Source organism: Oncorhynchus kisutch, unplaced genomic scaffold (assembly GCF_002021735.2).
Source record: "Oncorhynchus kisutch isolate 150728-3 unplaced genomic scaffold, Okis_V2 Okis01b-Okis20b_hom, whole genome shotgun sequence".
Classification (NCBI taxonomy): domain Eukaryota; kingdom Metazoa; phylum Chordata; class Actinopteri; order Salmoniformes; family Salmonidae; genus Oncorhynchus; species Oncorhynchus kisutch.
In genome coordinates this window covers 3593421-3617861 of record NW_022261978.1, presented here as the reverse complement: position 1 = coordinate 3617861, position 24441 = coordinate 3593421, and the positions used below count along the sequence as shown (strand labels likewise).

Sequence of the window (24441 nt, the reverse complement as noted above, 5' to 3'; positions counted from 1 at the left end):
ACATTTTTATTGGTCACATACACGTAATTAGCAGATGTTTCGGACAGCAGCGTAGCCTAGTGGTTAGAGCGTTGGACTAGTTAACCGAAAGGTTGTAAGATCGAACCCCTGAGCTGACAAGGAAAAAATCTGTCGTTCTGCCCCTGAGGAAGTTAACCCACTGTTCCTAGGCCGTCATTGAAAATAAGAATTTAGCCTAGTGGGAGGAAGTATGTAGCCTAGTGGGAGGAAGTGCAGCTGCCAACATCAGACTCCGAATGGAGACATTAGCTAAGTAACATAGATAATTAAGATGTCTTATCTGCAGAATATGCTTATATTATTGAAACTCTTGTTATTAGAATGTCTCCTTTTGGAGTCTGGTGTTGGCAGCTGCACTTCCTCCCTCATATGGGCCTTGTCTGTCACATGTCCCTGATGCTATGCAGAATATCAGAACTGGAATATGGCAAAGGAGGCCAGAAGGAAACATTGTTTCCATATCTGAATGTGTCGTTACCTATTGCAACCCATGTGAAGAGATGGAGTAATGGCAACCAATCACTTGTCTCCACAATGTCTGTGCTTCAGTCACCCCCTCCTAGCAAGGTGGAACTAAGTAACAACAAGTGTCTGTGCATCAGTCACCCCCTCCTAGCAAGGTGGAACTAAGTAACAACAAGTGTCTGTGCATCAGTCACCCCCTCCTAGCAAGGTGGAACTAAGTAACAACAAGTGTCTGTGCATCAGTCACCCCCTCCTAGCAAGGTGGAACTAAGTAACAACAAGTGTCTGTGCATCAGTCACCCCCTCCTAGCAAGGTGGAACTAAGTAACAACAAGTGTCTGTGCATCAGTCACCCCCTCCTAGCAAGGTGGAACTAAGTAACAACAAGTGTCTGTGCATCAGTCACCCCCTCCTAGCAAGGTGGAACTAAGTAACAACAAGTGTCTGTGCATCAGTCACCCCCTCCTAGCAAGGTGGAACTAAGTAACAACAAGTGTCTGTGCATCAGTCACCCCCTCCTAGCAAGGTGGAACTAAGTAACAACAAGTGTCTGTGCATCAGTCACCCCCTCCTAGCAAGGTGGAACTAAGTAACAACAAGTGTCTGTGCATCAGTCACCCCCTCCTAGCAAGGTGGAACTAAGTAACAACAAGTGTCTGTGCATCAGTCACCCCCTCCTAGCAAGGTGGAACTAAGTAACAACAAGTGTCTGTGCATCAGTCACCCCCTCCTAGCAAGGTGGAACTAAGTAACAACAAGTGTCTGTGCATCAGTCACCCCCTCCTAGCAAGGTGGAACTAAGTAACAACAAGTGTCTGTGCATCAGTCACCCACTCCTAGCAAGGTGGAACTAAATAACAACAAGTGTCTGTGCATCAGTCACCCCCTCCTAGCAAGGTGGAACTAAGTAACAACAAGTGTCTGTGCATCAGTCACCCCCTCCTAGCAAGGTGGAACTAAGTAACAACAAGTGTCTGTGCATCAGTCACCCCCCCCTAGCAAGGTGGAACTAAGTAACAACAAGTGTCTGTGCATCAGTCACCCCCTCCTAGCAAGGTGGAACTAAGTAACAACAAGTGTCTGTGCATCAGTCACCCCTTCCTAGCAAGGTGGAACTAAGTAACAACAAGTGTCTGTGCATCAGTCACCCCCTCCTAGCAAGGTGGAACTAAGTAACAACAAATGTCCTTTTAAATTCTTAGTACTGAACAAAACAACAAGTTCCTTGTATTTGGGGCCAAAAGTCTGGCACAGGATGTGTGGGGTTAGTGTCTGGAACAGGATGTGTGGGGTTAGTGTCTGGAACAGGATGTGTGGGGTTAGTGTCTGGATCAGGATGTGTGGGGTTAGTGTCTGGAACAGGATGTGTGGGGTTAGTGTTTGGAACAGGATGTGTGGGGTTAGTGCTTGGAACAGGATGTGTGGGGTTAGTGTCTGGAAGAGGATGTGTGGGGTTAGTGTCAGGAACAGGATGTGTGGGGTTAGTGTCTGGAACAGGATGTGTGGGGTTAGTGTCTGGAACACGATGTGTGGGGTTAGTGTCTGGAACAGGACGTGTGGGGTTAGTGTCTGGATCAGGATGTGTGGGGTTAGTGTCTGGAACAGGATGTGTGGGGTTAGTGTTGGGAACAGGATGTGTGGGGTTAGTGTCTGGAACAGGATGTGTGGGGTTAGTGTCTGGAACAGGATGTGTGGGGTTAGTGTCTGGAACAGGATGTGTGGGGTTAGTGTTTGGAACAGGATGTGTGGGGTTAGTGTCTGGAACAGGATGTGTGGGGTTAGTGTTTGGAACAGGATGTGTGGGGTTAGTGTCTGGAACAGGATGTGTGGGGTTAGTGTCTGGAACAGGATGTGTGGGGTTAGTGTCTGGAACACGATGTGTGGGGTTAGTGTCTGGAACAGGATGTGTGGGGTTAGTGTCTGGAACAGGATGTGTGGGGTTAGTGTCTGGAAGTCATCGCTGAGGTCGCACCTATCCTGACCTATCCTGAGAGTATATAACCCAGAGGCTCACTCCACTCAGTGAGCACTCACTGCATTCATGTGTGTTTGGTGTGACATGCTCCCTTACTAATAAATTGTGAATAAAGGCATATCGTGGTTGGTGATTGACCTTCTCTCTCCTCGTTATTGATTAGAATTTCCACAACACTCTTCACTCTTTTTGTCAATACTATTATATTTGTCATAACACCGTTTTGGGTGAGTATCTTAGTAAAATATTTCATTTAGAGAGAAATTAGTGATGTAGCTCATAATTTCCCCCACAAATGGACGTCAGATTGACGTGATTTGACAGCTACGATATTTTCTTTAATCTACTCTCTCCCTCATCGGTTCGCTCTGCGTTCTATTAGCCAGTCGGATTTGATTGCGGAAGCGATTACTTTTCTCTCGCAGTTGGCAGGAAGGCATTATTTGCTTAAAACAAATACTTTCCCAAACATGTATACAACACAAAACATCGTCAACTCAATAACATCGATTTGAATAGCGAAAACAATTGATTGACTTCATAACAAGAAGACTGTCTACACGGGCGTGTGTGACGCGTCTCTTCCTACATTCATCGTGTTGACGATCGAGAATCGCTTTCATATTCGCTAACTACGGGTTTTTTACACTTTGCCCGCTAGTCAGGTAATGTTGCATTTCTTGTCTTATTATTCATATATATTGATTGTTGCAAATATTACATGTTAATGTTACGTCAATCACTAGCTGGTTAGTTTTATGTTACAATTTCGCCAGGTGGCTACATGCGATTTGGATGACAGCTGTTGTTGTGTAACGTTAGAAAACACTAGCTATGTGTGACAACACTGTATTTTCATCAACATGTGATATAGAACCCATATTTAACAACGTAGTGTGGCCTGTTGCAGTCATATTGTTTCATGACCCACCCATTTCATGTCAGCCGAACACAAGTCTGAAGTCACGTTTCTCAGTAGCATTAGAAGAGCAATGATTAAATCGTCATTAAATCAGGTCTGGTAGATTTACTTTGATCGTCCAGGCTCGTGATTGCCCCCTTCCTCTTTCCACTGATAGCTAGCTAGTGACATACCCAGGAAATGCTAGCTAGAGCAACAGACGGACATGACAATCTTAACATCTTATCGTGTCTCTCTGTGTTTCTCTTGTCTTTTTCATTTTATTTTACCTTTATTTAGACAGAGACAGGGAGGCTAGTTGAGAACACGTTCTCATTTACAACTGAGATCTGGCCAAGATAAAGCAAAGCTGTGTGACACAAACAACAACACAGGTTTACACATGGAAACATACAGTCAATAATACAGTAGAAAACAAAAGTCTATATACAGTGAGTGCAAATGAGGTAGGATAAGGGAGGTAAGGCAATAAGTAGGCCATGGTGGCGAAGTAATTACAATATAGCAATTAAACACTGGAATGGTAGATGTGCAGAAGATGAATGTGCAAGTAGAGATACTGGGGTGCAAAGGAGCAAGATAAATAATGTCTGTCTGTGTCTCTGTCTGTCTGTGTCTGTCTGTCTGTGTCTGTCTGTCTATGTCTCTGTCTGTCTGTCGTCTGTCTGTCTGTGTCTCTCACTCCCTTTATCTACCCCCTCTGTTTATGTCCCCCTTTCTCCCCCCCTCTAGTCGGGATGAAGCCTGGAGTAGGGGCATGTCAGGACCCCTGTCAGGGTGGTCCGGGGGTGGGTGACAGGGGGGACGACACCCTGGTGTCTCTACCCCCTAAAGACACCCCTGGCTCACCCGCGGGGTCACCCTCAGAGTTGGGAAGCCCTGGCCCCCGCCAGGTCGCGACCTTTGACCTGCTCAAGATGGTGGTGTCTTACAAGAGGATGGCCCTGTTTCTGGAGCCGCTCACTGACACGTTGGAGCTGGCCCGCTACCTACTGGGGTGAGAGGATACATTTACACACTGATCCAAGATCGGTTTTTAGTTTCTCCAATGGTGATAACGGATAGGACTTGGGAGAGTAGACTGATTCACTCTACCTACTGGGCTAGTGAAGGGAGTAGGATGAGGTTTCCTATGGGCCTAGACACTGACCTGTCAGATTTGAGTTTCTTCACCCTAATGGTTCCAGGGAGGGTATGCTGATCCTAGATCTGGGCTGTGGAGCTGGCACTCTACCTACTGAGCTAATGAAGGGAGGGTAGACTGATCCTAGATCTGGGCTGTGGAGCTGGCACTCTACCTACTGGGCTAATGAAGGGAGGGTAGACTGATCCTAGATCTGGGCTGTGGAGCTGGCACTCTACCTACTGGGCTAATGTAGGGAGGGTAGACTGATCCTAGATCTGGGATGTGGAGCTGGCACTCTACCTACTGGGCTAATGTAGGGAGGGTAGACTGATCCTAGATCTGGGCTGTGGAGCTGGCACTCTACCTACTGGGCTAATGTAGGGAGGGTAGACTGATCCTAGATCTGGGATGTGGAGCTGGCACTCTACCTACTGGGCTAATGTAGGGAGGGTAGACTGATCCTAGATCTGGGCTGTGGAGCTGGCTTTTGCTCCAGCCCTGCTCTAATGAGCGTAGTTGTAGATACATGCCATCTTATTTGGTTTATTGTATAGTCATGAGTCAGTGTGTGATTTGTACAGCCTGCTACCTACTGGGGTGAGTCAGTGTTTACCATAGACACTGATCGGAGGTCAGTTTTTAGTTCCTCCACCCTAATGGTTGAGGATAGGACTTGAGGACGCTAAACTGATCCTAGGTCAGTATGACTGTGTGGTGTATTGCAGGTGGAGGATGCCTCTATGCTCACTACTGGTCTGTGTACTGCTCAACATCCTCTTCCTCACTCTGAGTGAAGGTGAGCTAATGCTGGGTAACACACACACACACACACACACACACACACACACACACACACTGCAATATGAACTACTACCACATACAACTGAGTGTGTATAACAATGTGATATATATCAACTGTGACAGTCAGTTTCTCTCCTGCCCTCCAGTGGGGTGGTTCTCTGTTTGTGTTCTGGGGGTGTCTGCCCCGGCTGCCCTGGGTTACCTGCAGGACAGGTGTGGGGGCGGGGCGTCGGAGGCGGAGCAACAGAAGAGGCGGTGCCACGCGGTGCATCGTAAGGACCTGCAGAATGTTCAGCTCACCAGACAGGACGCCATGCTGGAAGTCAAGGACCTGTGAGTGAGTGAGTGAGTGAGTGTGTGTGAGTTTGGCCTTCCAGTTTATAAAACCAAGTTCATTTATTTACTATCCCTGTGTGTGTGTGCCTGTGTGCGTGCACGCATGTGCATGTCCGGGTGTCTCTCTGTGTGTGTGTGTGTGTCCGTGTCCACAGGTTAAAGCAGCTAGATGACCTGTTGTCTCATGCCTGCCTGTCTGCTGAGTCCATCTACAAGCTCCTGTACTGGGAGAGCCACTCTGAGTCCTCTAGGTCAGTAACACTGTGTGTGTGTCCTTGTTCTCCAGGACAGCAACACTGTGTGTGTGTCCTTGTTCTCCAGGACAGCAACACTGTGTGTGTGTCCTTGTTCTCCAGGACAGCAACACTGTGTGTGTGTCCTTGTTCTCCAGGACAGCAACACTGTGTGTGTGTCCTTGTTCTCCAGGACAGCAACTCAACCCCTCTACATTCACCATAGATATCATCACACATCTTATCTGTACTTACAGAGCTCCCGACAGACTGGGTAGGGTTGTTTGTGTCTGAGTCTCTCTCTGTCTCTCTCTCTGTCTCTCTCTCTCTCTCTGTCTCTCCCTCTCTCTCTCTTTCTGTCTCTGTCTCCCTCCTGTCTCTCTCTCTCTCCCTTCTCTCTGTCTCACCCTCCTCTCTCTCTCTTTCTGTCTCTGTCTGTCTCCTCTCTCTCTCTCTCTGTCTGTCTCCTCTCTCTCTCTCTCTGTCTGTCTCCTCTCTCTCTGTCTGTCTGTCTGTCTCCTCTCTCTCTCTCTGTCTGTCTCCTCTCTCTCTCTCTCTGTCTGTCTCCTCTCTCTCTCTCTCTCAGGTTCTACGGTGGCCTGTTAGCTGTATTGATGCTGCTGTATTCTGTCCCTGTGGGCTGGGTGCTGGCCTGTCTCTCTACTGCACTCTTCCTGTGGAACCGAGACTTCTGCAGGGGTCAGTACACACACATACAGTACCAGTCAGTAGTTTGGACACACCTTCTCATTCAACAGTTTTTCTTTATTTTTTTAAAATTTTCTACATTGTAGAATAATAGTGAAGACGTCAAAACTATGAAATAACACATATGGAATCATGTAGTAACCAAAAAAGTGATAAACAAATCTAAATATATTTTATATTTGAGATTCTTCAAAGTAGCCACCCTTTGCCTTGATGACAGCTTTGCACATTCATGGCATTTTTGAAGAATCTCAAATATAAAATATATTTAGATTTCTTTATCACTTTTTTGGTTACTACATGATTCCATATGTGTTATTTCATAGTTTTGACGTCTTCACTATTATTCTACAATGTAGAAAATGTTTTTTTTTTTTAAATAAAGAAAAACCCTGGAATGAGAAGGTGTGTCCAAACTTTTGACTGGTACTGTACATAAAAATAAAAATAAATGTATTTAACCTTTATTTAACCAGGCAAGTCAGTTAAGAACAAATTCTTATTTACAATGACGGCCTAGGAACAGTGGGTTAACTGCCTGTTCAGGGGCAGAACGACAGATTTGTACCTTGTCAGCTCGGGGATTTGAACTCGCAACCTTTCAGTTACTAGTCCAACACTCAAACCACTAGGCTACCCTGACGCCCCGGCAGACTCAAGTGTTGGTTCTGTGTTCTAACAGCCTGGTTCCACTCCCCCTCTGTGTGTGTAGTTGTGTTGGACCTAAGGGAGGTGGTCCATTCTGGCCAGAACCCATCCTCAGAAGGAGAGATGGACGTCACAGAACCGGACCACAGCAGCCTGGACCGGACTCCCACTGCTACCAGCTTGGAGGTATGGACAGAGAGAGAAGTGGTGGGGGGAGAGAAACAGGGAGGGAGGGAGGGAGAGAGACGGGGAGGGAGGGTGGGAGGGAGGGAGAAGTGGTGGGGGGAGAGAAACAGGGAGGGAGGGAGGGAGAGAGAAGTGGTGGGGGGAGAGAAACAGGGAGGGAGGGAGAGAGGGAGACGGGGAGGGAGGGAGAGAGACGGGGTGGGGGAGAGAAACAGGTAGGTAGGGAGGGAGGGTGGGAGGGAGGGAGGGAGGGAGAGAGGGAGGGAGGGGTGGGAGGGAGGGAGGGAGACAGGGAGAGAGACTGCTACCAGCTTGGAGGTATGGACAGAGAGAGAAGTGGTGGGGGGAGAGAAACAGGGAGGGAGGGAGGGAGAGAGATGGGGAGGGAGGGAGACAGGGGTGGGGAGGGGAGGGAGGGAGACAGGGTGGGAGGGAGGGAGGGAGACAGGGTGGGAGGGAGGTGGGAGGGGAGGGGGGAGGGAGGGTGGGAGGGAGGGAGGGGAGACAGGGTGGGAGGGAGGAGGGGAGACAGGAGGGAGGAGGAGGGGGGTGGGAGGGAGGGAGGGAGACAGGTGGGAGGGAGGGAGGAGACCAGGTGGGAGGGAGGGAGGGAGACAGGGTGGGAGGGAGACAGGGTGGGAGGGGAGAGAGGGAGGAGACAGGGTGGGAGGGAGAGAGGGAGGGAGGGAGAGAGGCAGGGAGACAGGGGTGGAGGAGAGAGGGAGACAGGGTGGGGAGGAGAGACGGAGGGGAGGGAGGGGTGACGGGGAGGGGAGGGAGGGAGACAGGGTGGGAGGGGAGGGAGACAGGGAGAGAGACTGCTACCAGATTGGAGGTATGGACAGAGAGAGAAGTGGTTGGGGGGGAGAGAACAGGGAGGGAGAGGACGGGGAGGGGGAGGGGGGAGGGAGGGAGAAGTGGGGGGGAGAGAAACAGGGAGGAGGGAGGAGAGAAGTGGTGGGGGGAGAGAAACAGGGAGGGAGGGAGAGAGACGGGGTGGGGGGAGAGAAACAGGTAGGTAGGGAGGGAGGAGAGAGGGAGGGTGGGAGGGAGAGAGGGAGACAGGGTGGGAGGGAGGGAGGGTGACGGGGAGGGAGGGAGGGAGACAGGGAGAGAGACTGCTACCAGCTTGGAGGTATGGACAGAGAGAGAAGTGGTGGGGGGAGAGAAACAGGGAGGGAGGGAGGGGAGAGAGACGGGGAGGGAGGGTGGGAGGGAGGGAGAAGTGGTGGGGGGAGAGAAACAGGGAGGGAGGGAGGGAGAGAGAAGTGGTGGGGGGAGAGAAACAGGGAGGGAGGGAGAGAGGGAGACGGGGAGGGAGGGAGAGAGACGGGGTGGGGGGAGAGAAACAGGTAGGTAGGGAGGGAGGGAGGGAGGGTGGGTGGGAGGGAGGGAGGGAGGGAGACAGGGAGAGAGACTGCTACCAGCTTGGAGGTATGGACAGAGAGAGAAGTGGTGGGGGAGAGAAACAGGGAGGGAGGGAGGGAGAGAGATGGGGGAGGGAGGGAGACAGGGTGGGAGGGAGGGAGGGAGGGAGACAGGGTGGGAGGGAGAGAGGGAGGGAGACAGGGTGGGAGGGAGAGAGGGAGGGAGACAGGGTGGGAGGGAGAGAGGGGAGGGAGACAGGGTGGGAGGGAGAGAGGGAGGGAGACAGGGTGGGAGGGAGAGAGGGAGGGAGACAGGGTGGGAGGGAGAGAGGGAGGGAGACAGGGTGGGAGGGAGGAGAGGGAGACAGGGTGGGAGGGAGGGAGAGACGGAGGGAGGGAGGGTGACGGGGGAGGGAGGGAGGGAGACAGGGTGGGAGGGAGGGAGACAGGGAGAGAGACTGCTACCAGATTGGAGGTATGGACAGAGAGAGAAGTGGTGGGGGGGGGAGAGAAACAGGGAGGGAGAGAGACGGGGAGGGAGGGTGGGAGGGAGGGAGAAGTGGTGGGGGGAGAGAAACCAGGGAGGGAGGGGAGAGAGAAGTGGTGGGGGGAGAGAAACAGGGAGGGAGGGAGAGAGACGGGGTGGGGGGGAGGAGAGAAACAGGTAGGTAGGGAGGGAGGGAGAGAGGGAGGGTGGGAGGGAGAGAGGGAGACAGGGTGGGAGGGAGGGAGGGTGACGGGGAGGGAGGGAGGGAGACAGGGAGAGAGACTGCTACCAGCTTGGAGGTATGGACAGAGAGAGAAGTGGTGGGGGGAGAGAAACAGGGAGGGAGGGAGGGAGAGAGACGGGGAGGGAGGGAGGGAGACAGGGTGGGAGGGAGGGAGGGAGGGTGGGAGGGAGAGAGGGAGACAGGGTGGGAGGGAGAGAGAGAGGGAGGGAGGGAGGGGTGACGGGGAGGGAGGGAGGGAGACAGGGTGGGAGGGAGGGAGACAGGGAGAGAGACTGCTACCAGATTGGAGGTATGGACAGAGAGAGAAGTGGTGGGGGAGAGAAACAGGGGAGGGAGGGAGGGAGAGAGACGGGGAGGGAGGGAGACAGGGTGGGAGGGAGGGAGGGAGAGAGACTGCTACCAGCTTGGAGGTATGGACAGAGAGAGAAGTGGTGGGGGGAGAGAAACAGGGAGGGAGGGAGGGAGGGGGGAGAGAAACAGGGAGAGAGACGGGGAGGGAGGGAGGGAGGGAGGGAGGGAGAGAGACGGGGAGGGAGAGAGACGGGGAGGGAGGGAGGGAGAGAGACGGGGAGGGAGACGGGGTGGAGGGAGGGAGAGAGACAGAGTGGGAGGGAGGGAGGGAGAGAGGGAGACAGACAGACAGGGTGGGAGGAGAGAAACGGGGAGGGAGAGAGACAGGGTGGGAGGAGAGAAACGGGGAGGGAGGGAGAGAGACAGGGAGGGAGAGAGACGGGTGGAGGAGAGAAACTGGGAGGGAGGGAGGGAGAGAGAGACAGGGAGGGAGAGAGACAGGGTGGGAGGAGAGAAACGGGGAGGGAGAGAGACAGGGAGGGAGGAGAGAAACGGGGTGGGAGGGAGAGAGACCGGGTGGGAGGGAGAGAGAGAAGTGGTGGGGGGCAGAGAAACGGGAAGGGAGAGAGAGACTGGGTGGGAGAGAGAGAGACTGGGTGGGAGAGAGAGAGACTGGGTGGGAGAGAGAGAGACTGGGTGGGAGAGAGAGAGAAGTGGTGGGGGGAGAGAAACGGATAGGGAGGGGGAGAGAGAGACAGGGAGGGAGAGAGACCGGGTGGGAGGGAGAGAGAGAAGTGGTGGGGGAGAGAAACGAGAGAGAGAGGCAGGGGTGGATGTATATATAGAGACAGGGTAGGGTGGGAGGAAGGGGTGGATGTATATATAGAGACAGGGTTAGGGTGGGAGGAAGGGGTGGATGTATATATAGAGACAGGGTAGGGTGGGAGGAAGGGGTGGATGTGTATATATAGAGACAGGGTAGGGTGGAGGAAGGGGTGGATGTATATATAGAGTCTGTATATTTGGATCAAAGGTGTACATTAAAACATTACAGATCAGTGTTGATGCAATAATCCTCTTATCTAACTTACATGTATATCATTATTGTGTGTGGTGTGTAGGACCTGTCCCCGGGCAGCGTAGAGGAGGCTGAGGAGGCAGAGCCTGATGATGAGTTCAAAGACGCCATCGAGGTAAAAACTAAATCAACCGTTATCTCGACTTTATTCCTTCATGTCTCGTTATCTGACTGGTTTTTCATCCTGACCTCTCTCTCTCTGGTCAGGTCTTAGGCCATGTAGTTTGGATTTGAAATAACTTTATTGGCAATTGCACCACTCTCACTCCGGCCCTGTTTAAACGCTGCCTCCATGCCTTCCACTCAGTCTTCACAGATCTAACATGGTAGGATGGGAGAAACCAAGGAATCCACTAGGCCCACCTTCCTTTGACCTTATCCATGTCATTGTCAAATCAGAAGGGAAAAGATTGTGTTGGAACACAGCTTCTTCTCCTTCTTCCTTCTGTCGCTGGCTGACAACTTCCTGTCCTTCTGATGATTCATTTCCTTTTCTGTTTCTACCTCCCTCCACTCTCAGTTGACTCAGGAGCCCCATATCTCCCTGCAGGTGAGTGGCTCCCCCTGTCTGTCGGGCTGTGGTATTACAGCATTAGAAACAGGTTCTCAAGTTCTGTGACAGTTCAACTACTCAACCCAGTTACTAAGTTGTGTGTGTGTGTGTGTGTTACAAGCATTTCGCTACACCTGCATTAACATCTGCTAAATATGTGTATGTGACCAATAAATTGTGATTTGAATTGAATATTTAGGACTATCTCAGACAGTTCAGTGTTACACGGCGTCATGACCGAGGTCAAAGACCTGTAAGTGTGTGTGTGTATTGCAGTGGTGTGTGTTGCACAGGAGCTACACGGGGACGTGGAGAGAACCCTAGTTCTTTACCTGCTACACTGGAAGCTTAATGTTTTGCAGAGCTCAAACCACGTCATCATGCTGTTCAGTGGTGTGAGCTGCACGATCCAATCTACACAATAGAAATAGACCACGTCATCACACTGTTCAGTGGTGTGAGCTGCACGATCCAATCTACACAATAGAAATAGACCACGTCATCACACTGTTCAGTGGTGTGAGCTGCACGATCCAATCTACACAATAGAAATAGACCACGTCATCATGCTGTTCAGTGGTGTGAGCTGCACGTTCCAATCTACACAATAGAAATAGACCACGTCATCATGCTGTTCAGTGGTGTTGAGCTGCACGTTCCAATCTACACTCTAGAAATAGACCACGTCATCATGCTGTTCAGTGGTGTTGAGCTGCACGATCCAATCTACACAATAGAAATAGACCACCACGTCATCACACTGTTCAGTGGTGTTGAGCTGCACGATCCAATCTACACAATAGAAATAGACCACCACGTCATCATACTGTTCAGTGGTGTTGAGCTGCACGATCCAATCTACACAATAGAAATAGACCACCACGTCATCACACTGTTCAGTGGTGTTGAGCTGCACGTTCCAATCTACACAATAGAAATAGACCACGTCATCACACTGTTCAGTGGTGTTGAGCTGCACGATCCAATCTACACAATAGAAATAGACCACCACGTCATCACACTGTTCAGTGGTGTTGAGCTGCACGTTCCAATCTACACAATAGAAATAGACCACCACGTCATCACACTGTTCAGTGGTGTTGAGCTGCACGATCCAATCTACACAATAGAAATAGACCACGTCATCATGCTGTTCAGTGGTGTTGAGCTGCACGTTCCAATCTACACTCTAGAAATAGACCACCACGTCATCATACTGTTCAGTGGTGTGAGCTGCACGTTCCAATCTACACAATAGAAATAGACCACCAGGTTTCATTGAAGTGAAGCGTCTCGTGCTCTGCAAACGTTATGCGTCTAGTGCAGCTGGCCAGTTCAATATTACTATCTCAGACTGCACAGTGTGTGTGTTTCTGCGGTGTTTATGTTAGATAGATACGGTGTGTTAAAAATTGGTGTGTTAGATAGATATGGGGGGGGTGTGTGTGTAATCTGTTCCTGTGTGTGTGTGTGTGTGTGTGTGTTCCTCTCCATCCTAACAAGGAGACTCCCTTGGCTTTAGTGGTAAGTCTAGTTCACCCCCTTACCTCACCCGGGTTTGTGGTGAGAGGGGGGGGGGGGGTGTATAGGGTACACCTCAGTTGGGTCCCTGTCTGCATGGGTAGTGGGATGTCTTTACACCTTAGTGCTGTTGTTACCATCACTGGTTATGTTACCATTATGACATCAGGACTATAACTTCACATCTATACCACTAATGTCATTACATATAACACTATCATTACATACAGGACTAATGTCATTATATATAACACTATCATTACATACAGGACTAATGTCATTATATATAACACTATCATTACATACAGGACTAATGTCATTATATATAACACTATCATTACATACAGGACTAATGTCATTATATATAACACTATCATTACATACAGGACTAATGTCATTATATATAACACTATCATTACATACAGGACTAATGTCATTATATATAACACTATCAATTACATACAGGACTAATGTCATTATATATAACACTATCATTACATACAGGACTAATGTCATTATATATAACACTATCATTACATACAGGACTAATGTCATTATATATAAACACTATCATTACATACAGGAACTAATGTCATTATATATAACACTATCATTACATACAGGACTAATGTCATTATATATAACACTATCATTACATACAGGACTAATGTCATTATATATAACACTATCATTACATACAGGACTAATGTCATTATATATAACACTATCATTACATACAGGACTAATGTCATTATATATAACACTATCATTACATACAGGACTAATGTCATTATATATAACACTATCATTACATACAGGACTAATGTCATTATATATAACACTATCATTACATACAGGACTAATGTCATTATATATAACACTATCATTACATACAGGACTAATGTCATTATATATAACACTATCATTACATACAGGACTAATGTCATTATATATAACACTATCATTACATACAGGACTAATGTCATTATATATAACACTATCATTACATACAGACTAATGTCATTATATATAACACTATCATTACATACAGGACTAATGTTCATATATATAACATATCATTACATACAGGACTAATGTCAATTATATATAACACTATCATTACATACAGGACTAATGTCATTATATATAACACTATCATTACATACAGGACTAATGTCATTATATATAACACTATCATTACATACAGGACTAATGTCAATTATATATAACACTATCATTACATACAGGACTAATGTCATTATATATAACACTATCATTACATACAGGACTAATGTCATTATATATAACACTATCATTACATACAGGGACTAATGTCATTACATATAACACTATCATTACATACAGACTAATGTCATTATATATAACACTATCATTACATACAGACTAATGTCATTATATATAACACTATCATTACATACAGGACTAATGTCATTATATATAACACTATCATACATACAGGACTAATTCTCATATATATCAAACACTATCATTACATACAGGACTAATGTCATATATATAACACTATCATTACATACAGGACTAATGTCATTATATATAGCACTATCATTACATACAGGACTAATGTCATTATATATAACACTATCATTACATACAGGACTAATGTCATTATATATAGCACTATCATTACATACAGGACTAATGTCATTAATATATACACTATCATTACATACAGGACTAATGTCATTATATATAGCACTATCATTACATACAGGACTAATGTCATTTATATTATAACACTATCATTACATACAGGACTAATGTCATTACATATAACACTATCATTACATACAGGACTAATGTCATTACATATAACACTATCATTACATACAGGACTAATGTCATTACATATAACACTATCATTACATACAGGACTAATGTCATTACATATAACACTATCATTACATACAGGACTAATGTCATTACATATAACACTATCATTACATACAGGACTAATGTCATTATATATAACACTATCATTACATACAGGACTAATGTCATTATATATAACACTATCATTACATACAGGACTAATGTCATTATATATAACACTATCATTACATACAGGACTAATGTCATTATATATAACACTATCATTACATACAGGACTAATGTCATTACATATAACACTATCATTACATACAGGACTAATGTCATTACATATAACACTATCATTACATACAGGACTAATGTCATTACATATAACACTATCATTACATACAGGACTAATGTCATTATATATTAACACTATCATTACATACAGGACTAATGTCATTATATATAACACTATCATTACATACAGGACTAATGTCATTATATATAACACTATCATTACATACAGGACTAATGTCATTATATAGAACACTATCATTACATACAGGACTAATGTCATTATATATAACACTATCATTACATACAGGGACTAATGTCATTATATATAACACTATCATTACATACAGGACTAATGTCATTATATATAACACTATCATTACATACAGGGACTAATGTCATTATATATAACACTATCATTACATACAGGACTAATGTCATTATATATAACACTATCATTACATACAGGACTAATGTCATTATATATAACACTATCATTACATACAGGACTAATGTCATTATATATAGCACTATCATTACATACAGGACTAATGTCATTATATATAACACTATCATTACATACAGGACTAATGTCATTATATATAACACTATCATTACATACAGGACTAATGTCATTATATATAACACTATCATTACATACAGGACTAATGTCATTATATATAGCACTATCATTACATACAGGACTAATGTCATTATATATAACACTATCATTACATACAGGACTAATGTCATTATATATAACACTATCATTACATACAGGACTAATGTCATTATATATAGCACTATCATTACATACAGGACTAATGTCATTATATATAACACTATCATTACATACAGGACTAATGTCATTATATATAGCACTATCATTACATACAGGACTAATGTCATATATATAAGCACTATCATTACATACAGGACTAATGTCATATATATAACACTATCATTACATACAGGACTAATGTCATTATATATAACACTATCATTACATACAGGACTAATGTCATTATATATAACACTATCATTACATACAGGACTAATGTCATTACTATATACCACTATCATTACATACAGGACTAATGTCATTATATATAACCACTATCATTACATACAGGACTAATGTCATTATATATAAACACTATCATTACATACAGGACTAATGTCATTATATATAACACTATCATTACATACAGGACTAATGTCATTATATTAAACACTATCTACATACAGACTAATTCATTATATATACACTATCATTACATACAGGTCATTCATTATTATAACACTATCATTACATACAGGACTAATGTCATTATATATAACACTATCATTACATACAGGACCTAATGTCATTATATATAACACTATCATTACATACAGGACTAATGTCATTATATATAACACTATCATTACATACAGACTAATGTCATTATATATAAACACTATCATTACATACAGGACTAATGTCATTATATATAACACTATCATACATACAGGACTAATGTCATTATATATAACACTATCATTACATACAGGACTAATGTCATTATATATAACACTATCATTACATACAGGACTAATGTCATTATATATAACACTATCATTACATACAGGACTAATGTCATTATATATAACACTATCATTACATACAGGACTAATGTCATTACATATAACACTATCATTACATACAGGACTAATGTCATTACATATACACTATCATACATACAGGACAATGTCATTATATAACACTAATGTCAATATTTATTTATATATATATAGCACTAATGTCATGATATATAGCACTAATCACTATATAGCACTAATGTCATGATATATAGCACTAATCACTATATAGCACTAAGCACCAATCATCATTCATACAATCGGCCTCATTCTCAATGTAGTCTGGGCGTGTCTGCATTATTCCAGCAAACCATTGGATGAGCATGCTCTGAGTTGGTCACTGCACCTGAGTACACACAAGGGTGGCGTTGTAATGTGTGTGGGTATTGTGTGACGTGTTTCTAGCATGGTTGTGCACTTCACTGTAAGGATGCAAATAGGACACTCCATCTCATGCTACATAGGGCTCTGGTCAAAAGTAGTGCATAATAAGACTGCCAAACCCGGTCGACGCTGGGCCAATGGTGCGCCGCCCTATGGGACTCCCAAACACCGGCCGGATGTGATAAAGCCTGGATTCGAACCAGGGACTGTAGTAACGCACGCCTCTTGCTCTGAGATGCAATGCCTCAGACCGTAGAGCACTGTATTTTAGGGACTAGGGTATAAAGTAGTGAACTATATTTTAAGGACTAGGGTATAAAGTAGTGCACTATATTATAGGGACTAGGGTATAAAGTAGTGCATTATATTTTAGGGACTAGGGTATAAAGTAGTGCACTATATTATAGGGACTAGGGTTTAAAGTAGTGAACTATACTATAAGGACTAGGGTATAAAGTAGTGCACTATATTATAGGGACTAGGGTATAAAGTAGTGCACTATATTATAGGGACTAGGGTTTAAAGTAGTGAACTATACTATAAGGACTAGGGTATAAAGTAGTGCACTATATTATAGGGACTAGGGTATAAAGTAGTGCACTATATTATAGGGACTAGGGTATAAAGTAGTGCACTATATTATAGGGACTAGGGTCTAAAGTAGTGCATTATATTTTAGGGACTAGGGTTTAAAGTAGTGAACTATACTATAAGGACTAGGGTCTAAAGTAGTGCACTATTTTAGGGACTAGGGTCTAAAGTAGTGCACTATTTTAGGGATTAGGGTATAAAGTAGTGCACTATTGTAGGGATTAGGGTATAAAGTAGTGCACTATTGTAGGGACTAGGGTCTAAAGTAGTGCACTATTTTAGGGATTAGGGTATAAAGTGTGGTGGTTAATTTCTTCACTATCAAATCAAGAGTCAGAGTTACACTTAAACTAAATCTTTATTCACTTATTAATAAGGGAGCAGGTCAATACAACACACCCATATACAATGAATGGATTGAGTCTCTACGATAATGATGGCTGGTCGACCAATCACCCTCAGATGATTCGTTGAGAGCCCCGAGACAAAAGGTCTTTTATAGCCAACATACACCCCTTTTAACCTACATGAATAACAACATATGTATAGAATGGGTCACAAGGTTAAGATTTGTATGAAAGATACTTATAATTCACAGCAGACAGTATCTGCTGTAAAAACAGTTCTCATTGGGTAGAGACCAGGGTCTGGCCCTGGGGTCATCTCTCATTGTGTAGAGACCAGGGTCTGGCCCTGGGGTCATCTCTCATTGTGTAGAGACCAGGGTCTGGCCCTGGGGTCATCTCTCATTGTGTAGAGACCAGGGTCTGGCCCTGGGGTCATCTCTCATTGTGTAGAGACCAGGGTCTGGCCCTGGGGTCATCTCTCATTGTGTAGAGACCAGGGTCTGGCCCTGGGGTCATCTCTCATTGTGTAGAGACCAGGGTCTGGCCCTGGGGTCATCTCTCCCTGGTACCCTATAGATCAGAAACATTAACTCATGCTCTGGAATGTGGTCTCTTTAGGTTTTATCACCCAAAGACATCATAAATCTCCTGTCAGTGTTAAATCTCCCAGAGGCCCACTTTCAGTTCACAGATACAATATTATAAGAACCCTCTATTCTGTTGCATAAAACAAACATTTGATGCAATTACAGTATTATAACAATCTTGTAATTTTGATTTCATAAAAGTTGTGCACTATATTATAGGGACTAGGGTCTAAAGTAGTGCATTATATTTTAGGGATTAGGGTCTAAAGTAGTGTACTATATTTTAGGGACTAGGGTATAAGGTAGTGTAGTGTACTATACTATAGGGACACCAGGTGAGGTCTTTTGCTGATTGGCTGCCAGTCCGTCTACGTAGACAGGTGCAATGACGTCTGAGGGCGGAGCTGAAGGTGCCCTGCCCCTTCCCAATACGTTTCTTGCCTGAGGTGTACCAGCCCTCGTCTTTTAGGGTTAGTATATAGGCACAGATCTAGGATCAGCTTAGCCTCATCTAATACTAACCTTAACCATAAGGGTGTGAACTGTACAACTGATCTGGAGCATGTCTGGTTGCACGTTTCAAACTCATTCCACAGAGGTCCCAGTCTGCAGGCTTTCACTCCTTCCTTTGACTTGATTGATGAATTGAGCTCATTGGTTAGTAAGGAACTGGCCTCACCTGGTTGTGTAGGTCTTAATTGGACAGGAAAACCCCCAAAACCAGCAGACTCTGGGCCCTCCATGGAAGGAGTTGGACACCCCTGCCTTGGAGGATGATGTGTATGGTTTTGTGTTAGTGGGGTTTTGCTGCCTGTGTGCTCTCGACTCCCTCTGCTGTTGACGTTGAGAAACACATCCACCTAAAGCATGGAGAGATCGGTTGGTGTTGGAGGAGTAGGGTTCAGGGTGTATTGTTTAGGGGCTAGGGTGTAGGGAGCAGGGTGTAGGGTTTAGGGGCTATGGTGTAGGGTTTAGGGGCTTATGGTTTGTAGTTCCCACAAAGCTGCTGCCTTTAACTGCTCTTTAGTAACTTAACCCTTCTCTTCTCCTCCTCCCCCCATTCTGCCCCCCCCCCTACAGGAGGATGATGACATAAGTTCAGATTTGGACACCATCTCCATCACCTCAGACAACGGTCTGCTGAGCCGCAACGAGCCAATCCGCAGTAAGGTGTCCAAACTGACGGAGAAGCTACGCAAACGCTACCCCACCAACAACACAGGTCAGTCTACCCTTCGTCCCTCTGTTCATCTTCTTCTTCCTCACCTCAACCCTACTTAAGAGGTGAGTTTAGTAGCTAGTCTTCATAGAAATTAATATCCCCACTCTTTCCCTCTCTCTCCCCCTCTCTCTCTTTCCCTCCCTCTCTCCCCCCTCTCTCTCTCTTTCCCTCCCTCTCTCTCCCCCTCTCTCTCTCTTTCCCTCCCTCTCTCTCCCCCTCTCTCTCTCTTTCCCTCCCTCTCTCTCCCCCTCTCTCTCTCTTTCCCTCCCTCTCTCTCCCCCTCTCCCTCTCTCTCCCCCTCTCTCTCTCTTTCCCTCCCTCTCACTCCCCCTCTCTCTCTCTTTCCCTCCCTCTCACTCCCCCTCTCTCTCTCTTTCTCTCCCTCTCTCTCCCCCTCTCTCTCTTTCTCTCCCTCTCTCTCTTTCCCTCCCTCTCTCTCTTTCCCTCCCTCTCTCTCTTTCCCTCCCTCTCTCTTTCCCCCTCTCTCATCCCCAAGGTAACTGTTCCAGCTGCAGTGCAGTCTTCTCAGTGGTGAAGAGAAGGGTAAGAGCTTTACACCTGTTTTTAAACCACCAATAAATACAATCATATGTCATTTTTTTATTTCACCTTTATTGAACCAGGTAGGCTAGTTAACTGCGACCTGGCCAAGATAAAGCAAAGCAGTAATACTGTAGGTTGTTTAATAACTCTGTGTGGAACCTGGTGTGGGTCCCAAATGGCATCCTATGCCCTATATAATCTACCACTTTAGAACAGAGTCCTATGGGCCCTGGTCACAATTAGTGAACTAGGTAGGGAATAGGACAAGGTTGGGGTTAGAGTTTCACTTTACTTCCTGAATTCACCCACTTCATTTCAAATTGGCCCCAACCCTGGAATAGGGTTCAGTTTGGGACATAACAATGATGATGATGTCATTGTGACCTCTGCTGTTTCAGCGGAGCTGTAGTAACTGTGGCAATAGCTTCTGCTCCAGATGCTGCTCCTACAAGGTCCTCAAGGCCTGCATGGGTGTCACAGGTGAGAGAGAAACACACACACAACATGCTATTATGGTATTTCTATACTGAAATGATAAATAAGGTCTCCGAAGACATCAGTTGATTTTAAAAACAAAATCTCTTCTATTTTACACCTTCTCTCATTCCCCATCTTCCTCTGCCTCCCCTTTCTAATGTAATGCCTCTTTACCTCCCTCCCATCTCCCTCTGCCTCCCCTTTCTCATGTAATGCCTCTTTACCTCCCTCCCATCTCCCTCTGCCTCCCCTTTCTCATGTAATGCCTCTTTACCTCCCTCCCATCTCCCTCTGCCTCCCCTTTCTCATGTAATGCCTCTTTACCTCCCTCCCATCTCCCTCTGCCTCCCCTTTCTCATGTAATGCCTCTTTACCTCCCTCCCATCTCCCTCTGCCTCCCCTTTCTCATGTAATGCCTCTTTACCTCCCTCCCATCTCCCTCTGCCTCCCCTTTCTCATGTAATGCCTCTTTACCTCCCTCCCATCTCCCTCTGCCTCCCCTTTCTCATGTAATGCCTCTTTACCTCCCTCCCATCTCCCTCTGCCTCCCCTTTCTCATGTAATGCCTCTTTACCTCCCTCCCATCTCCCTCTGCCTCCCCTTTCTCATGTAATGCCTCTTTACCTCCCTCCCATCTCCCTCTGCCTCCCCTTTCTCATGTAATGCCTCTTTACCTCCCTCCCATCTCCCTCTGCCTCCCCTTTCTCATGTAATGCCTCTTTACCTCCCTCCCATCTCCCTCTGCCTCCCCTTTCTCATGTAATGCCTCTTTACCTCCCTCCCAGCTCCAGATGCCCAGAGAGAGACAGTGTTTGTTTGTGCTGTCTGCAACTCCACCCTCAGCAAGTGAGAAATGACTACCACCTCCTACCCACTCATGGAGACCCAGGGAGGGTACTGCCCCTCCTACCCAGGATTCGAAGCTCCTTGGCTGGGTAGAGCCCGCGGCAGATCAGCCTCTACCCCGCCTGGGGGTGGTTCAAAACCCCAGGTTGTCTGGTTCTCTGGCTCCAGCCGAGGTGACCAAGGTTATTAAGATGAACCAGTCCCAAATGGCAACCTATTCCATATAAATTATTCCCTATAAATTGCACTGCTTTTGCCCAGAGCCCTATGGGGTTCCCTATGGGCCCTGGTCTACAGTAGTGGACTATATAGGGAATAGGGCCCTGGTCTACAGTAGTGGACTATATAGGGAATAGGGCCCTGGTCTACAGTAGTGGACTATATAGGGAATAGGGTGTCATTTGGGACGCTCCCACAGACTCCCATCAGCTTGTGTTGCATTGAGATTGATCCTGTACTGTCATTCTGTCATGGAGGTCCTGAGAATGCTGAGAGGTGTGTGTGTATTGTATTGTATAAGATATGCTATAGATTGACCCTGTTATAACTTATCCATCCTGTAATGGTTTTATATGTTGGTCCTAATGTTAATTTAATGGATGCAAAGACAGGATGCTAAAGACTATACCTTAGTCCTAAATGGCATTCCCTAATCCCCATGGAGCATAACCTAACCCCATGGAGTGATTTCCAGAGGTGATCCCAGAGCTGTGTTCAAATACTCATACTAGCTGTACTATTTGTGATGTAACATTGAGTATGTAGTTAAGTACTTATTGGATATAGTATGCCAAACGTTCCTGGATGTCGTACTAAATTCACCAAACTACGAAGTATACAAGGAGTGGACACTATTTCTGTGCTTTTAGGGACCATAATGCAATTCTTCAGAAAATGGGCGTGGCTTCACCAACGTTTTCAGATTTGAAGAAAATGGCCGACGAGAGCAGATAGAAATGAATTGCTTCAAGAAAATGTTGAGCAATGTAATAAAGTAATGACTTTTCAAACAAGTTAAACGTTATGTTGGCTGACAATTTATTAGCTACGCTGTCCTTACGAACCGCAGCATGTCATTCAGCAGTATGTACCGGGCTGTTAGCTAGCTACCTAACGTTAGTTGGCTACTAATACATTGAACTTGCCAGGTAGTATATTAACTATCTAGCTAACTACCCAATGTTTATTGACTTGATTATTCACATCATTCTTAGCTAAGTGGTAGAGTCGTCGTGCGTTCTCAATGGACATAGTTAATTCTGGCTATCCACTCTGATTTCAGAGCATCTCTCATCTGTGTGCCAGTGCACAGAATAGCTGAATAAAACGTGTTGAATATGGCCGGTGTCAGTAAGCGTTGGAGGGGGGAAAAAGTGTAATTAAATTGTTGCCTGCAGCACAGTTAGTCATGGATTTACGAACGGACAATCTGACAACGTTTTACGAACTCACCCCATATTGAATTTACAGACGCAGCCGAAATCGCAAAATGTCTAGCTAGTAATTTGTTATGCTAACAAGCCAGCAAGAGGTTGCATAGCAACATCATCAACTTCTGGTAGACAGGCGAAGTGCTAGTACACTCAACTGAAAGGATACCCTTCGTTTACAGTATTCTAAAATGAACTAATAGTATGTAGTATACAGGATGTTGGTATGGATATTTGAACACAGCACAGGCTTTAGATTGACACATAAGAATGTACATGTTACACTTTTACCATTGTGATCACCAATATTCAATCCACTGAAAGTTTATATTTATCCAATTTTATTAATTAATTCATTTGATTGATTAGCTTGACAGAATGGAGGAGTTTGTTTACTCTTCATTGCTTCAATAAACTGTGATTTTGAATGTTTGGAGTTAACTTATGGCGTATTTTTCCTGCCTTTTTCAGCCTAGTTGTAGAGAGCTCTGTTAAAAAAATAAACAATGTAAAAAAGAGAGCGTGCCCTGCAGGTTTGGTGCATCTGTTTGCGTTTCACTACCGTAGACATTGTATCTGTCCCATTATGGCGTCTGTGAGAGCTAAGCAGCGCCATAGAGGTCATCTCCTTTTTGAGGTAGTCCATTCTTCATCTACTACTTCTATGACTTGGTAAACAAACTGAAAGGGTGCACACTGCCACTTGCATTGTGTTGTTTGAACAGATATAAAGCCAAGGTTGGTGATTTACTGCCACCTGCAGTCATGACTACTTCAGAATGGTCCTCAGTGGCGCTGCCCATGCTACAACAGGCTTTTGGGCACTAGAGTCCTCTATCTATCTCTATGGTCACTACTCAACCCAAATCCACCACATGCCAGAAGGCTCCAGGTTCCTCTCCTCACAACCCAAATCCACCACATGCCAGAAGGCTCCAGGTTCCTCTCCTCACAACCCAAATCTACCACATGCCAGAAGGCTCCAAGTTCCTCTCCTCACAACCCAAATCTACCACATGCCAGAAGGCTCCAGGTTCCTCTCCAATCCTCTCCTCACAACCCAGGGAGAATATCAATAGTCTGAAGTAGCTTCCTTACTTTCCTTGTCTCCTTTCCTTTGTTGTTTTCCTTAATTTGACCAGTCTTCCTCCATATTGTTTCCACCTTTCCTATCTCCTCAAATCAGTTTATTACCAGAAGGAAAGGAAACAAGGAGAAGAATGTATAGTCGTAGCCAAAAGTTTTGAGAATGAGACAAATATA

General features: G+C 45.3%; 1 protein-coding gene across 6 annotated transcripts; it reads left to right on the top strand.

The window, feature by feature from the left end:
- The first annotated feature begins 2797 nt into the window (after nucleotides 1–2797).
- Nucleotides 2798–23696, top strand: zfyve27 (zinc finger, FYVE domain containing 27). Of its 6 annotated transcripts, XM_031811296.1 has the most exons (15): nucleotides 2825–3126; nucleotides 4116–4380; nucleotides 5235–5305; nucleotides 5457–5643; nucleotides 5802–5897; nucleotides 6466–6578; nucleotides 7300–7421; nucleotides 10932–11003; nucleotides 11409–11438; nucleotides 11641–11694; nucleotides 12945–12965; nucleotides 19741–19882; nucleotides 20379–20425; nucleotides 20824–20905; nucleotides 21688–23696. In XM_031811296.1, exons 2-15 carry the CDS (start codon nucleotides 4121–4123, stop codon nucleotides 21750–21752), a joined length of 1362 nt encoding a protein of 453 aa, XP_031667156.1. In that variant the 5' UTR covers nucleotides 2825–3126; nucleotides 4116–4120; the 3' UTR covers nucleotides 21753–23696. The 6 variants fall into 6 exon arrangements, with proteins under 6 accessions (XP_031667161.1, XP_031667156.1, XP_031667159.1 ...); XM_031811299.1 differs by lacking the exon at nucleotides 11641–11694 and having other exon boundaries at nucleotides 2826–3126; nucleotides 12948–12965; XM_031811298.1 differs by lacking the exon at nucleotides 11641–11694 and having other exon boundaries at nucleotides 2826–3126.
- The last annotated feature ends 745 nt before the right edge of the window (nucleotides 23697–24441 follow it).

Excerpts from the sequence above, each read along its gene's own strand:
- zfyve27 (XM_031811296.1), top strand. The coding sequence starts at position 4,121 with ATGAAGCCTGGAGTAGGGGCATGTCAGGACCCCTGTCAGGGTGGTCCG. Across the intron at positions 4,381-5,234 it reads CTGGCCCGCTACCTACTGGG|GTGGAGGATGCCTCTATGCT; the intron begins GTGAGAGGATAC and ends GGTGTATTGCAG. Across the intron at positions 6,579-7,299 it reads GAACCGAGACTTCTGCAGGG|TTGTGTTGGACCTAAGGGAG; the intron begins GTCAGTACACAC and ends CTGTGTGTGTAG.